Source organism: Mesoplodon densirostris, chromosome 4 (genome assembly GCF_025265405.1).
Source record: "Mesoplodon densirostris isolate mMesDen1 chromosome 4, mMesDen1 primary haplotype, whole genome shotgun sequence".
Lineage (NCBI taxonomy): Eukaryota > Metazoa > Chordata > Mammalia > Artiodactyla > Ziphiidae > Mesoplodon > Mesoplodon densirostris.
Genome location: NC_082664.1, coordinates 4,286,389 through 4,303,440, shown reverse-complemented (window position 1 = coordinate 4,303,440; position 17,052 = coordinate 4,286,389). Strand labels below are relative to the sequence as shown.

At 47.7% G+C, this 17,052-nt stretch overlaps 1 protein-coding gene across 8 annotated transcripts in view; it reads left to right on the top strand.

Moving 5' to 3' along the window:
- The window catches only part of PPP2R5C (protein phosphatase 2 regulatory subunit B'gamma), a 134,721-nt gene that overhangs the window by 109,128 nt on the left and 8,541 nt on the right, over positions 1-17,052 (top strand). For all 8 annotated transcript variants that reach the window (XM_060095632.1, XM_060095626.1, XM_060095633.1 and 5 more), the window contains 6 exons: positions 907-1,015; positions 2,667-2,720; positions 7,873-8,043; positions 9,450-9,577; positions 10,288-10,389; positions 12,294-12,366. In XM_060095632.1, coding sequence (XP_059951615.1) covers positions 907-1,015; positions 2,667-2,720; positions 7,873-8,043; positions 9,450-9,577; positions 10,288-10,389; positions 12,294-12,366 — 637 coding nt within the window. The remainder of the gene's footprint in view (positions 1-906; positions 1,016-2,666; positions 2,721-7,872; positions 8,044-9,449; positions 9,578-10,287; positions 10,390-12,293; positions 12,367-17,052) is intronic.

Sequence of the window (17,052 nt, the reverse complement as noted above, 5' to 3'; positions counted from 1 at the left end):
AGAGTGTAGTGAGTGCTTGAGTGGGTGCCCTTACTAGCTGTCCGGCCTTACTTAACCACTGTCGCCTCCCATTTCCTTATCTATAAAATGGAAAGATACTCATATTCACGTCTGAGGTTGTTGCAAGGCTGGGGTGAACTGAGTAAAGTGTCCAGAGGGCCTGCCACACCGCACGCAAGGGCCTCAGAGGTCCTCTCCTGTCCCCTCATTTGAACGCACACACCATCCTGGAGGCCACTTCAGGCTTACCCTGCCTGCAGCTCCCATGTGCCCCAGGCTCATGAAGGAGGGACCAATTTAGAAATCGCTTGAACTGCTTCTGCAGCTTGCAGGAACTTACCTCGTTATAAAGCCAAATAGATAAAATACTTGATGTCACAAACAAAAGCTTCAGCTTGGAGGTTAAGAGCAGGGGACCCCCTTTCCTTGCGGAAGGGAACAGCTTTCTTATTGATTTTGAAACAACGCCAGTTTGCACACCCAGCCTCTGTTCTGCCAGCACGAGCATAGTGAGGCAGGATTTCTCTGGGGAAGTGTGAATTCCTAAAGATGGTGAAGGCCGGAGGAGGGTGCTGGCGTTCCACCCGAGCTACTACCCGGTCTTCATGGCCCTGCCTAAGGAAGGAGGTTTTGCCCCCAGAGACTCCTGCTCTTCTGGGTAGCTCCCTGTAAACTCAGAATTTTTAAATTGTCCTGTAGTTACAAGATAAAAATGACTGTACTTCCCTGAAGGTATTTAATGATCTTTTAATTTCTGCTACTCTCCTCCCTCCTTTCTTCCGACACACATAGTTTGCTTGCTGGTTTTCACGCTGAAAACAAAAACTGAAAGAAAAACAGAAAGATTATGTTTTTTAATCTGGAACTTGTAAATATTCAAACTTTGGATAAATTGTGTTTTCACAGTATAATTAATGGATTTGCCTTACCACTAAAAGAAGAGCACAAGATTTTCTTATTGAAGGTGTTATTACCTTTGCACAAAGTGAAGTCTCTGAGCGTCTACCATCCTCAGGTAAGGGCTCCTCCCGTGGTGTTGGTGGGCCCCAGGAAGGAGCTCGTCCATCTCTGCTTGGACATCAGTGAACTCAGGATATTGAGCCCCAGCCTCTAACTGGGAGTGTTTTGTCTCTTATATCACAGTGTTGACTTGGGTGTCAGGGTTCTGGTGATGAATGAAAGGATAAGGGAGTAAAGAGAGATTGTTTTTGAGAAAATCAGAAAAACCTCAGGAAAGGAGAATTTCAAAATTGGTTGTAAACTGAGAAGGGAGTGGCTCACGCGATGAAGGGGTCAAGGAGGACCTCTCAGGAAGGCTTCCCGTGGTGGGACTGAAACCTAGCACCTCAAAGACAACGCCACTGTGTCCACGGCCAGTAAGATGGCTTAAGAAAAAGTTGTTGGGGGACTTCCTGGCAGTCCAGTGGTTAGGGCTCCATGCTTCCACTGCAGGGGGCATGGGTTCGATCCCTGGTCAGGGAGCTAAGATCCTGCATCCTGTGTAGCGTGGCCAAAATATATATATTTCAAAAAAGAAAAGGGTTTTTTTTTTTAAAAAAAAAAAAAAACCTGTGGGGTTTTTATAACTTTGTGGTTATACTGAAAATCTGATCCATAAGTGGTTTCTAACTGGTTGGTCAGCTGCGTTTCCCCAGGAAGTCTACGTTTTCCTTCACTCTTACTATTCTAAGTTCCGTACAGACAGAATGTAAGCTACACTGACTGCAGCGCAGAAGGTTCTAGGGAGATGCCCGGTCACTGTGGGTGCAGGGCGGGTGGGCCCAACATCTGGGTCCAAGGACCAGGAACCCCCATTCTGCGGGACCTCCCTCGGGGAGTTTGCCTCATGGTATCAGAAAGGTGTGTCCTTAGATGATTCTAATGACACTGGCTTCCTGGGAAATCTTTTTTTTTTTTTTTTTTTTTTTTTTTGTGGTATGCGGGCCTCTCACTGTTGTGGCCTCCCCCGCTGCGGAGCACAGGCTCCGGATGCGCAGGCTCCGGATGCGCAGGCCCAGCGGCCATGGCTCACGGGCCCAGCCGCTCCGCGGCATATGGGATCCTCCCAGACCGGGGCACGAACCCGTATCCCCTGCATCGGCAGGCGGACTCTCAACCACTGCGCCACCAGGGAGGCCCGGGAAATCTTTTACTTAGAGTTTTTTCCTCTGATTCCTATTAACTGGTATTATCTTTACATCCAGCCAGTTTGTTATCATGTTAGTTGTTCTGTATGAGAAATTAATAGTTTAGGAATTTAAGATGGAAACAGATTTTAATTTGCTTTTTCCCAGCAGTTAGATTACTTGTCCATTACAGTCTCCAAAAAGGGCACCAGAAAACTCCCACCAAACCTGGCCTTGCTTGTCGGTGTTGGTCTAAAAGACTGTTTCCTGGTTTATTTTAGCTTTCTGATGTTCCTTCTGCAGTTGATCTGTGTTGCACATTGATCCTGGGGTCCCTCCCTCAGAGCCCCTCCCAGAGCCTCCGGCGGGGCCACTGGACGGAGCCTGAGTCCACCCAGGAGAAGGGCTGTGGGGGACAGTGCGGGCAGGGGACAGCGCTGATCACATCCGGCCCTGTCTCCCCACAGGAAGATGTCTAACGGTGATACAGCATTTCCATGTTAAAATGGAATATTAATACTTTTTCTCCTCTTACTGTAGCTGGCATACTGTGTAGTGCAGTTTTTAGAAAAGGACAGCACCCTCACTGAACCGGTAAGTATACCCCCTCTGGTCAGGGCCTTGTGATGTAGTGTGTGTGTCTTTTAAGTGTCAGTATCACAGTCTGGCTGCTTCACCAAGACAGCTTCTTCATCTTAAGTTATAACACTAGTAAACACAAACTGATTTCATTCCTGTGTTACAAGTTTTCAAACTAGTGATTTTAACTACAAGTTCCCTTGTCGAAGTGATTGTTCATGTAAGAAGATGGCCGTCTTCTCCCTTATTGCATTTTACTCTGAACGGCATCCTGCTAGATCACGTGCGGTTTAATACTCCCACGTCGCTTGGTTTAACAGCATAGGTCACTGGCTTCAGTCAGAGGAATTGTAGCAAGGATTCAACATGCTTGTACTAAAGAGATTTTACTGTCTTGAAAATTCTTTCCAAGTTATAGTGGCACTGTTTTATGGTCATTGGATCATAAATGAACGTTCGATTGCTACTGGTCAGTGTTTAGATTTCTAAGTTTCTTGGCATTTTATCTTTATTAAAAATAAAAAGGCTATTGTAGCCAAGATTCACAAAGTCGGGTGTGTCAGGTGCCAGTTGAAGCATTTGAATACACTTTTTTATCAGCTTTATTGAGACGTAATTCACATGCCATACAGCTTACCCACTTAAAATGTATGATTCATATGGTAGACCTAGGTTTTATATTTCTTGTGAACCCAATCAGGAACTAGAATATAGCCTAGAATATAGTCCTATACACATAACATGTCCTTAGAAAATACTTAGTAGTAATTTGATAATTATTAGCATCATGATTTAAATTAGTAGATCTAGTACAGGAACAAATTTTGTTCTATATGTAACCTGCTTTTCATATGATGGTATACAATTACTGTTGTTTACTTCTCACCAACTGTCTTGCACCTTGCAATTTGGAATTTTAGTCCTCAGCATTAAAATGTTTTTGGTATTTCTTCCTGTTCCAGGACAAAAATCAGAAAAATCAAAGGTATTTGTTTAATAAATTGCTGTACTTAAAAAAATGTATGATTCAATGGTTTTTAATATATTAGGTTATTAATTTTTTTCAATTGTGGTAAAATATACTATATAACAAAATTTGCTGTTGTAAGTGTACAGTTCAGTGGCATTAATTACATTCACACTGTCGTGCACCTGTCACCACCGTTTCTAAAACTTTATCATTTGCCCCAAACAGAAACTCTGTCTTCGTTCAATAGTAACTCCCCACTTACCCTGCACCCTCCCCCTGATAACCTCGAGTCTACTTTCTGTCTGTGAATTTGACGGCTCTAGATACCTTATGGAAGTGGAATCATACAGGATTTGTCCTTCTGTGACTGGCGTTATTTCACGCAGCGTAATTTGCTCAAGGTTCACCTATATTGTTGTGTGTGCCAGAAATTCATTCCTTGTTGTGGCTGAATAGTATTCCATTGTATGGCTAGACCACATTTTGTTTATGCATTCATCTGTCAATGGAAATTTGAGTTGTTTCCACATTTTGGCTGTTGTGAATAATACTGCTATGAACATGTGTGTGAAAATCCCTGCTTTCAGTCCCTTTGGGTATATACCCAGTAGTGGGATTGCTGAGTCATGTGGTAATTCTGTGGTTAGCTTTTTGAGGAAATGCCATACCATTTTCCACAGCAGCTGCACCATTTTGCATTCCCATCAGTGGTGCACAAGGGTTCCAGTTAATCCACATCCTCGCCAACACTTGTTATTTTCCATTCTTTTTTATTATAACCATCCTAGTGAGTGTTTTTTGATTTGCATTTCCCCAATGACTAGTGACCTTGGGCATCTTTACACATGTGTGTTGGCCATTTGTGTTTCTTCTTTGGAGAAATATCTTTAAGTTCATTGCCTTTTTTTTTTTTTTTTTTTTTGCGGTACGCGGGTCTCTCACTGTTGTGGCCTCTCCCATTGCGGAGCACAGGCTCCGGATGCACAGGCTCAGTGGCCATAGCTCACGGGCCCAGCCGCTCCGCGGCATGTGGGATCTTCCCGGATGGGGGCACGAACCCGTGTCCCCCACATCGGCAGGCGGACTCTCAACCACTGCGCCACCAGGGAAGCCCGGTCCATCCATCTTAAATGGTAGATAGAAAACTCTGACTTGGCACGAGCACAAAGCTACCTCAAGCCCCCTACACCCAGTCCCCAATATTTCCACCCAGAACCACTTCATCTCTTAATCTCCTGCAGCAGAGATAACATAATTGCACTCTCGATTACAGAAAGCAGATGAATTTTCTGTACATTAAAAATGTTCAGACCCTCGCCTCAGTAAATTCCTTCCTTTGAAATTTCATGTATTATGACAATACAAAGCCCATTTTGTCTTACTTCAGCATCGAAAGCATGTAGGTAATTAGATGAAGGTGTACACTCTCATGAAGGTGCTGGGAAGGGCATTCGGCCTGCGTGTGCGTCTCATGGTCCTGCACCTGTGGCTCCCCGAAGTCTGTGTGTGTCCAGGTTCAGGAATTGTTAAAGTCTGATCCGTTTAAAAGACGTTTGTTGCTCCTGTCTGTAATCTGTAACTAATATTTTTATTTGTAAACTTTGTACAGTGCCCAAAAGCTTTCTGGGCATGTTGAGCACTTTTCCACCCACCTGTCTCTTGAGGCTGATTGAGTTTTACTCTGTGGCCTTTTTCCCTGGTGTTTCAGGACAAGAGAGGGGCTCCCTGGGACGCCAGGCTGGCCTGCCTTCCCTAGCCACCCCCTCCCCCCACCCCGGGAGCAGGCCGTCTGTTGGGTTTCCCCAGGAAAGCTCAATCCTGAAGTGCGCCCAGCAGCAAGCAGCCATTGTTGGCTCAGAGTAGCATTCCCCGAGCAGACCCCAACTCTGCAAAATGCAGGCACCCTCGGAAGCAGCTGAAACGTTGGGTATTGGTCATAGGTCATTCCAAATAGCGTGAAAAGTGAGCCCAGCATATACCTCTGATTCCAGAAATAATACCTTTTCCAGAGACATTGAACAGCTAAATCGCGTCCTATAGTTCACAGCTTAATGTATTTCTCCTAATAAAATTCCATTTGCCAAATGACAAGGAATGGTGGGTTTGTGAGGTGATTTGCATCTGCTGTGTTCTTAAAAGTGATGCCAATACACAGAGTATAGTAGGTACCCAAACATCTGTTAAATGCTTTTGAGCAAAAAGTAGGAAAATCATTAAATGATGCATTTTAAAAAATAATCTCTCTTTTTTTTTAAATTAATTAATTAATTTATTTTTTGGCTGCGTTGGGTCTTCGTTGCTGCTCGTGGGCTTTCTCTAGTCACGCTGAGTAGGGGCTACTCTTCGTTGCAGTGCGCAGGCTTCTCATGGTGGCGGCTTCTCTTGTTGCAGAGCACAGGCTTTAGGCGCGCGGACTTCAGTAGTTGCAGCACGTGGGCTCAGTAGTTGTGGCTCGCGGGCTCTAGAGCACAGGCTCAGTAGCTGTGGCACACAGGCTTAGTTGCTCCATGGCATGATCTTCCCGGACCAGGGCTCGAATCTGTGTCCCCTGCGTTGGCAGGCAGATTCTTTTTTTTTTGTTGGGGGGGGGGGTTGGTTGTTTTTTTTTTTTTGCGGTACGTGGGCCTCTCACTGTTGTGGCCTCTCCCGTTGCGGAGCACAGGCTCCGGACGCGCAGGCCCAGCGGCCATGGCTCACGGGCCCAGCTGCTCCACAGCATGTGGGATCTTCCCGGACCGGGGCACGAACCCGTGTCCCCTGCATCGGCAGGCGGACTCTCAACCACTGCACCACCAGGGAAGTCCAATAATCTCTCTTTAAAGACAGTTGTGTCATAAATTTTTGCGTCAGACTCCAAAACTAGGAGCACTTTTAAAGTAAATTTTGGAATTTTATAAAGAGTAAAAATATAAAAGATTGTCCAGGAGCCTGAAGGTCAAAAGCATCAAAACAGAGCTGTCCTAAATGAATGTTGTTGAAAAGCCCCTTGATTCTAACTGCTCTGAGGACTCACAGGCTGGCCTGTGAGCACAATTGGCATGATCTGCGGAGCCAGAAATGACTGGTGAATGGAAACCACCAGCCAATCTGAAAGCATGAGCATTTGCAGTGATTTTCACAGCAGTCCTGAGGCTGGGGGCCGGGATGATGGGTCCAGAAATCTCTGTGTTAAGGCTAAACAGCTGCTTTAAGTAACAAGTTGCAGTTGTACAGTTAGGTGTGCAAGTATGTATATGTGCTTTACATGTACGTACATAAATGTTTTGGATCTCTGTACTGTTTTAAGTAGCTAAACTCTTAGGGGTGTTGTTGATCTGCATGCCAAATCTGATAGTTTTGGGTGAAGAACCTTTACTGGTAGGAAATTTGGGAACTGCAGGAACATGATAACAGAAAGGTTGCCCAGCAGAAACTGCCTGTCTGATGGGCAGGGAACACAATGCCCAACACTCACCAACCGCCTGACTGGACGTGCCCCGCAGGGAGCGGCTTCACAGGCTGCTCTGGGCGGGGCCCCAGCCAAGGCCAGGCTGCCACCCCCTCGCTGCGGCCAGCAACTCCTCAGGCACTTGCGTGGGTCTAGTAATAAAGTCTTCTCAGCAGCCCCAGGGCGAGGGTCTTCGTGCCCCCAGTCTTTGATGAGGGCTCTGGGGCACTGAGTGGTGGGCACCAGCCCGTGGCCACACACAGAGGGCTTGCTAACATCAGTGCTTGACATCTCTCTTTCCGATGTGTTTTAGCACGACTGAAAACACTGTGTACACACACTGTGTATGTATATTTGTGTACAAATATATATGAACAGTCAATTAATTTGAGAGAAAAAACCGATTGTGCCCCTGTGTATATGTCTCCACACTAAGATACATATACGAATTCACATGCTCTGTGTTTCTCCACTGGTCTTGTTCTCTCTGAATTCTCCTACCTGCCTCTTTTTTTTTTTTTTTTTTTTTTAAGGATCTGACTCTTACTGAGATGGTAGTTAATCAGAGTGGGTCACATAAATTAAAACTGTGATTCTAAACCATATAAAATTAGACCTACCTCTCTAATTATAAAAAACCCACATTCTGATGTACTGAATCACTGTTCCTTCTACAAGGAAAAAAGCACCACCTCATCTTGTGGCTTTGCAGAGGGGACACCTTACTGAAGAAACAGAGGGCATCACACTGTGTGTTGTCTCTTCCGTAGGTGGTGATGGCACTTCTCAAGTACTGGCCAAAGACTCACAGCCCAAAAGAAGTCATGTTCCTAAATGAACTAGAAGAGATTCTAGATGTCATTGAACCATCAGAGTTTGTGAAGATCATGGAGCCTCTCTTCCGGCAGTTAGCCAAGTGTGTCTCCAGTCCCCACTTTCAGGTATGCGGCCCGGAGACAGTGGGCTCGTGTCACTTCCCTTTGGAGCTGGTAGGTCGCAGTGTGTAGCTGGTGATGTTCTGCTTCTCGGGTAATTTGAAGGTAATATTCAAGCTTTTGCTTCAGTGTATTTCAGAGTAAGATCCTGAGACTTCAGCTCTACAAAATACACTCTAGCACCTCGTCCCCCCTTGTCGCTGAAAACGTGTTTCTCAATAAGAGTAATTAAAGACAGCTTCTCTGTAAACGACCTCTGGCTCTATGTTCACTGGGTTCCCAAACGCACACAACCTTCTTCTCCACAACTTGAGTGATCAATGCTTACGGAGAATATAAAACTGTTTAGCTTTGCGTTCCCTCCCTCCATAAGCTCTTCATTTCTGACATATGTGAGTTTGTGTCCCTTTACCCTTTAAAAAACAGTAATGGTTCTGATTTTTGTACCTTCCACATTCCTGGGTGAGAGGTGCCTTGGTCGTGCCACTTCCCACTTCTCCTGATGTCCTCCTCACACCTTCTGAGCCCCTTTCAAAGGTCATCATCCCCAGTGGCTTTTCCAGCCTGTCTGCCTCCTTTTAACATATCGGGGACCCCATCTTTTTGTATCGTTGAGACGGTATTTGTTGTGAACTCATCGTGAACAAGGTAGAAATCTAGGCACAAAAGGAGCAAAACCTCCCAGTCACCAGGGAGTCGGCAGCCCAGCGGCAGAGGGGAGATGTGTCGGCACAGCCCCAGGTGACATCCATGTCTGCGTTGCCGGCGGTTTCGGAACTGGCCGCCTCGGTGGCCTCCGCCCCTCCCGCGTTACCTTGCTGCCCTCCCTGCTGTCATCTCACATCCCCTCCCTCCAGTGCCTCTGCAGGGACAGGCCCCGCCACCACCCATTTTAAGCGGAAGCCACGTTTCCGCACACACGCCAGCACTCCCTACCTTCCCCTGCTGCTGTTCGCCACACGACTTAACACTTCGAATAAGTCAGACAATTCGCCCACCGTTTGTTTACCCCCATGGAACATAAGCTCCACGAAAGCAAGGATTTCTGCCTCACCTGGTTCACTGCAGAATCCTCAGTGCCAGACGGCACTGCCCGTGGTGTTAGACGCATAATAGATGGGTGGTGGATGGCTGACGGACAGGTAAAACGAACTCGTTTGACTTGCCTCCTCGGCATCTAGACCGTGTCTAGCAGAAATGTTCATTGAACTCATGAAAAAATGAGTGACAGTGATCTTGACAGACAGGAAGTCATCTGCCTCTCTGTTGAAGGCCCTTCAGGGTTACAGTCTAGAGTATTTTAATTTGTAGAAATAATAATCTTCCAATCCAGTATAATTCGTTTTCCTATTTACATGTGTAATGGAACGCTTTAATCATCACACACAGCAGTCGTGCCCTCCGTCTTTCAGGTGGCAGAGCGAGCGCTGTATTACTGGAATAACGAGTACATCATGAGTCTCATCAGTGACAACGCAGCAAAGATTCTGCCCATCATGTTTCCATCCTTGTACCGCAACTCAAAGACCCACTGGAACAAGTAAGAGAGGCCTGGCTGCCGTCAGATCTGGCCATCTTTAAATTTTGCATATTTTGCTGATACTTCAATTACGATTGAATCCAAGTCTGACTATCAGTTAAAAAACAAGATGCTGACTTCTTTGTGGGCTGTAATCAAGCAGAAGTGTAGGCTGTATCTTGGCCTTCCGTTCACGTCCTTATCCCCGTGCCGAGCCCACGTAGGGCCTATTGCCTCACTCCCCACCCCCCCATCTCATCCCCGGCGGAGTCGGGAGCAGCATCTTCCGGGCCGCCTCCTAAGTTCCCTCCGGAACAGTTAAAGATTGTCACAACCTCAGGGCTCAGTCCCTGCAGGGGCACAGTGGCCACCCCACATGCGGGAGCCCCAGAGCCCTGCTGACACTCACCCTGGGGAGCCAGAGAGAAGAGCAGGTGACCTGAACACCACTGGGAACCTTGACATCTGCCCCTGCTTCTCTCCTTTGTTCTATCACTTGCTGAGGATGAACAGACTGATTGACTCAGTGGTCATCTCCCGAGACCTTAGTAGTCAGTATGGATGCCATGTCACCCATGCCATCGTCTCTGCTGAACTGGTACTTGTGAAATGTGGGCCATTGAAATGGGCTGATAAGTTGGGAGAGGAAGTAGTCTGTGGTGGAGGAGGGGAGGGAGACAGATCAAAAAAGATGAAGCGTTCTGAGTTTCAACACGAAGCTTTCGTTACAGGACGATACATGGCTTGATATACAACGCGCTGAAACTCTTCATGGAGATGAACCAAAAACTATTTGATGACTGCACCCAGCAGTTTAAAGCAGAGAAACTGAAGTAAGTTGCTCCTTTCAAGAGTTATTCTTTCAAGGATTTTTTTTTCCTTAATCCTGAAAAAACCTCGCCCATTAGTTTGTCCTAAAAAGTTATTCTTCACTTTAAAGCAAAATCAGCCCTTTTGTACTTGAAAAGCAAATTAAAACTTTGTTATGATAACTTATTTTCAAAGAAAACATGTTTAAAGTTAGCTATTCTCTGGGAATTCCGTGGCGGTCCAGTGGTTAGGACTCAGCGCTTTGACTGCGGTGGCCCCAGGTTCAATCCCTGGTCTGGAAACTAAGACCCTGCAAGCCGCACGGTGCAGCCAGAAAAAAAAAAAAAAAGTTAGCTGTTCTCTCCGTTACGCTACTTGTTTAATCATTGCAAAAAGTGCATGTATAGTCACGAATTTAACTTTCAGGGTCTTTGCTTTTCTCAGGGGACACTTAAAGACAATAATGTGTAGTAATTTTTCATGTTTATCAGGCAGGAATTTGAACTGTATCCTGTAAGGTTTATATGAAAGAGCAGGAATCTTCATCCAGCATAGCTTTATTGTTCTAATTTGTTGATCTCCATAAATTCAGGCGTTCTCTGGAATCTAGTGCCAGAGTCCCTCACAAAATCAGGGCCCTGCTCTCATGCTGTGAGGACTTCAGAACCCACATCTTTCCGGGGACAGGCTAGATTAGGGGTCCCCAACCCCGGTTAGGAACCAGGCCACACAGCAGGAGGTGAGCGGCGGCAAGAGGAGCTTCCTCTGCCGCTCCCCACCACTCGCATTCCCAGCTGAACCATCCCCTCCCCCACCCCCGAGTCCGTGGAAAAGTTGTCTTCCTCGAATCAGGTCCCTGGTGCCAAAAAGGTTGGGGACCGCTGGGCTAGACAACTCTGTCCCTAGGCTGTGCTAGTAACAGTATGATTCATTAATTATCAAAATCACATCTTCAGAGTCAGGTGTGGACTGCGAGCAGATTTGATTCTTTGTCGCTTGAAGCCGAGGTAGATAAACTCTGAATGACTGTAATTCAAACTGCAGTGCATATGTAACGAAGTGCCATGTTCATTCCTTAGACAGTATGTGTTTACCTATGTGCAAGGCCCTGTTACGGGTTCTGGCAACACAGCAGTGAATAAGACAAACAAAAACCCCTGCCCTTATGGAGTTTACATTCTGGGTGGTGTGGAAAGAGAAAGACAGCAAAATACAAATGAGTAAGACATAGTGTGTGAGGGACAATGACAAATGAAGCAGGAAGGGGCACAGGGAGCCAGCTGTGGGCTCTTTAAACCTTCAGGCTGCCCGGCCCATTCCTGCCTCAGCTGAACGCAGTGTTCGGGTGTGAAATATGTGAACATCGGGGCTTTTCTAACGGCACATCCTCTTTCATGGAACATCACATTTCTGAAAGGGACCTTACAGATCATGTAGCACATTTACTGGATTAAAAAAAAAGAGTTGGTCCCATGATAAGTAATGTACTGAAGGTCATGCGCCTTGTTGGTGTGGATCTACAGGCTGTGCCTCTGTAAGGACCTGGTTCCTTCACGCTGAGGTGTGGTCTCACTTTTCATGAGTATGTAAACTTCTCACCAAAATCATGTAGGTCCTGTGATGAAGCAACAAAACAAGGGGAAGGAAGGAGACATAGATGTGCTTGTGCAAATGTTTCTAAGAGCTTAAATTCTTAGAGATGTTAAATTTTTGGTGTATTTATATTTTTAACTCTTTTCCACTAAGCCCAGTTTCTTTTTTTTTCCCGTTATGTACCTTGTGGTCACCACTGTGACATACGTGGAATAAGACCAGACAGTGACAAAGGGGAAATAGGTGTTGTGTTGCTGGCCTTGTTCCCCCTTAACGTTTTCTCTCTTAAATTTGATTCGTTCTCTAACACCAATGACATTTTACTATTTTTCAGAGAGAAGCTAAAAATGAAAGAACGAGAAGAAGCGTGGGTTAAAATAGAAAACCTAGCCAAAGCAAACCCCCAGGTACTAAAAAAGAGAGTAACATGAAAATGTCTAGGGTGTAACTTGAATGTTTTTATGAGATAGGAGTGTGGATTCATCGTGAGAGGGGAGGGAAAGTAATTTCACTAACACTGTATATGAAAATATCTGCAATAAAAATACTTTTCAACTTTTGTACAAGTACTTATTTTGCCCCACAAAGGTTTTTACCACAGAATTGACATTTTTTTTATTATTATGCTTTTTAAATAAGATATGAACCTTATGAATATACTGTGGTAAAAAGAAAGTCAGGATACAAGCTCTGTTTTGGGCCAAGATTGTAATTTGCTTTCTCAAATGTCATAGATGCTGTAGTTCAAACAATATTTTCCTTTCTTTTTAATATCAAATTAATTCTAAAGGAAAAGAAATTAGATTTGAAATAGATTAAGTATGAAGTCAATGTCCTCTTTCCTAAAATGAGGTTTCTGCAGGCTGAGCCTTTCTCGTTAAAAGTTGACCGACTTATGTCATCTTAGCCGCTAATCCTTTCTCCCATCCCAGCACGCCCTGGTAGGTGGGCACCAATGACGTGTCTTCTGGAACTGCCAGCACTGAAGCAGTGTCCCCCGATGCATTACCTCGGCCTGACCCCCGAGGGCTGGGGGTTGGAGCCGTGTCCCGGCAGACGTTCTTTCTGATGCTATGTGCCTGTCCGATTATCACTGAAAATCATTTGCCCCACTAAGAATTCTCAGGCTGTCCTCAGCTCCCCAGAAAAGATTTTACTTTCTGAGGAAAACTGCTCAGCTACCCCTAAAATCCTGAAAGGTTCAATACGGTGAACCAGATTACAAGCTATCTATTTATTTTCTTTGGTGAGAGGTACACATAAATCATTATTATCTCAGTTGCTATGTGTGTTTTCAATCTCTCTGATGTTTAATAAAAACTGATACATGAATACAGAGTTAAAAGTATGTACTTTACCTATATAACAGCATACTGACTTGTATTCCCTCTGATAAAACTATAATCAAGACACAAACCACAGGAAAATTGAATGACATCCTTAAGTGTGTGTCCTTGATGCCACCTGAAACAAGTACCTGGCGTTTTTCTAACCATTTTTATTCCATGCTCTCACACAGAAATGCTATTATAGCATGTGAAACTGTGTAGTAGCTAATTTAGGTAGATAGCTATGGGTATGTACCTTTAAGAATAGAATTTATGTTGAACGTGAGGTTAAAATACTGACTGACGTTTGTTGTAAGACACAGTAAAAGCATACGTCTGGGGCAGTGTGGGTGGATGGACCCTGCCCGACGGGGCCCAGGCCGTCTTGCTGTGTCCAGACGGCCCCGTGCCGAAGGCAGACGGGTCCCAATCAGGGTCATCAAGGACCCCGTCACACACACCCTTGAGATCAACACTCTTGAAAAACATGTAAACTATATACAGATCAGAGGGTCTGATTTTATTTATTTTCCCTGGAAAATAAGAATGATCTCATAGAAAATTACATAAAGCCTAACATTACAAACGAAGAGCTGGCTGTGATTGTATTAGCAAAGGTGGCCTGGTTTCACTGCTGTGCTATAACAGATGTTCCTTCTAAAATATATATTGTCCTCCTTTCTCTTTTTCTGAACTTTTCCTAAATGTTCTTACATCACATTTTTATTCCTTTGGCTGCTCTGTTTTAAAACGTCTCGGGCAACAGCCTGAGCGCGGTGGGCTTTGCCTGCGTTCACCCCTGCGTTGTGCTGTGGCGCTCTGACTTGAGCGCCATCCTGCTCGCGTCTGCGTGTGAGAACCGTCTGTGACCACACCCCAGCAGGTCCTGTCCGTCCGCATGCTCCAGTCCACCGAGCAGTGTCTGAAACGGAAAGTACTTCGTGGGCTAATATCTCAAAGCTGGAAATGAGGGCCTTGGTACCCGCTGTTCACTCTCTCTCGAGTCCTTTCTAAATTCTAGTCATTGCTTGCCATTTACAACAGCAGCAAAAAGTAAATAGTGTTGTGGGTAATACAGCTTGCGTGCCACTTCCGTAACGAAAACATGTAGGTGGGTTTTTGAAGCCCGATTCCCCATCTCAAATCTGCCGTTTTGAGAAATGATTTAATAGCTTCCTTATTTTAGGTGGGTTCCCAATCCCTCACTCTGTTCACTGGCGTGTACCTAGAAGTCTTCCTGATGCTGACCCTTGTGTTTTCACAGGCTAAGTCTTTCATCTGCTTGGAGATGTGAAAGCAGGTCCCCATCTAGGCCGGTTGGGATTTGGAAAGCTGTGGTCCTTCAGGATTTGGGTTGTTTGTTTTAGCAGTTGTGGCGGTTTCAGCTGGGGTTTTTTAATGTCAGATGCGATTTAATTTTTTTTAAGTCATGAAATAGTGACGATTTCTAACATAAATGTGCTTTTCCTAGTCCACCAAAAGAGGCCATATAACAGTTTTACTCCTGTCTCCCTTCTGTGGGGGTCATGTGAAATGAAGACAAGGCACTTCTGTGAACTTTAAGTGTGGCTCTGGCTCAGTGTTTCTGCCCCTTTGCAATGACAAGACGATGCCATAGGAGGCCCAGGGCACAGAGTCTGGTTGCCTGCCTTTCCTTTGGGAGATGAGCCTCTCTGGGGAAATGTGCCTTCCTTATTTCACCTGTCGAGAACTTCAGCCTCGGGAAGGTTTTTATTCCTAGTGAGACTCCTCTGCCCCCGAGCCTGCTAGTGACATCGATTTCCCATAGGCATTTTGTAGCATCCTTGTGCGTACTTCCCTTGCCCTGAGCCCCAGCAGGGCCTCGGAGCCCGCACTGCTCTAGGCACGGCCGCTGGCAGGGTCCATGTAGAGCGCTGGTGTCCTCTTGGCGTGGCCGAAGCTGAAATGTTGGTTAAGAACCATCCCCGCACCACCCCTCTAGCACTGCAGTGTCTCTGCTCCGTCTGCCCCGCCCAGCTGAGCCCCGGGGGCAAGGCGCCATGCAGACCCCAGCTCCCTGCGCCCAGCAGGTCACCACCTTTCTGGGCAGATGGGTGCCAGCTGCGTGTCCCAAATGGTAGCGCTTTCCCAGGATACAAAAATGAGAATGAGACACGGCCCCAGGTGTCAAGGAGGGGAGCCAGATGGAAGCATAGAGAACCCAATCGCGACGGTCGATGATAGCACGCACTGGGGGTTGTGCTGGCGATGCTGGCGAGAGGCCTGGCCACGCCTTTAGAGAGACACGTAAAGGAAGGCTGGAGGGTAGGGTGGCCACGGCGAGGTGTCCCCATGGCACCGGGACCTTAGCCCCCAAGAGTGCTGGGCCCCCTGGAGGTGGAGCCAGCCTCTTAGAGGCTCACCTAAGAGGCTTAACCAGCCGGGGGCTCAAGGCAGGGGAAGGGACGACTGGGAAACCGAGCTGCTCGTAGACGGAGCCGGAGCGTCACTCATGGGGGAGGGTGGGTGTGGTCTGTGTCAGGGACAGAGCTGGAGAAGGGGCAGGACCCGTGAATTTTATGCACCAAACAGTGTGCAGGTGTCACAGTGTCATCCAGAGCCAGTGGCTTCGGCAGGCTTGTGCTCACGAAGCTCTTCTGGACGCTCGGGAGCTCCTGGGGAAACGTGTGGAGATGCCGCTGCTGGACGGGGCTGACAGGGGTGGCAGGCACAGGGCGCCGCGGGGGCCTGGGTGCCCATCGGGTGGAGGAAACGGAGCCAAGGGTGTGGCTCCCGCGAGGGAGCGGCGCGTTTACCAGGGTGGTGGAGAGGCTGGGCCAGGCGGCCACGGGGACCGGTGGGGGTGTGGGGGGTCGCGGGCGAGGGTCAGTGAGACCCTCGGGGCGTGGGGAGGGGCACAGACTGTCTTCTCAGCAGTGACAGAGGAGCTGGGGGCAGCCGGCGCCACAGGCAGGGAGGGGCAGCTTCAGGGACGACTGTGGCCCCCGCGTGGCCACAGAGCCTGGTGCCCGGCGTCCCGTCAGAGAGGCGAGGCCCAGAGCCGCGGGGGTGAGCCGAGGGGTCGGGGGGAGGAGGGGCTGCTGAGAGCTGAGCGGCCCTCCTGGTCGCCCGCCTGGCGGGAGGGAGGTGGTGAGCCAGGCGGGGCATAGGGGTGGGTGCTGGGTCCCCAGCCCAGGCAGAGGGGCTCGCTGTGGCCAGGAGGGCATGAGCTGGGCACAGGCCCTGGGGGAAGGGGTGCGAGGCTGCGTCTCGGAACCCCAGCTCCCCCTTCACTGGCCTGGGGCCCCGCGGTTAGCGTAGGTACCTCAGCGTTCCCGTCAGCCAAGTGGGATCATAGCAGACACTTTACAGGCTGTGCTTGGAATAGCGCCCAGCTCGCAGCAGACGCACAGAGAGTGGCCACCAAATGCTGAGGACACTCAGGGCTTTCCGTGTGCCTTAGCCCACCCATGCCGTCACAGCCACCTCCGAAGTGATCTCACCCCCACGTCCCACTCACGGAAACAAAGTCAGAAACCCGTCCTGCTCACAGCAGAGCCTGACTTGGCCCAGAACCCAAAGAGAGTGGAGTCCCGGGATGCCCCGTGGGGAACAGCAGCGGCAGCCAAGTGGACCCCACTGACACATGGGCGTACCAGGCCTCCCTCCCGCAGGACCGGCCCTGAGGTTGCAGAGTGAGGTGCCAGCTGTGGGACCCATTGGGGTTGTGTCGTCTGGGAGGAGAGCAGAGAGGCTGTGAGTAAAAGGGTGTGATCAGCGATGGGGTTCAGGCGAGTCTGGAAA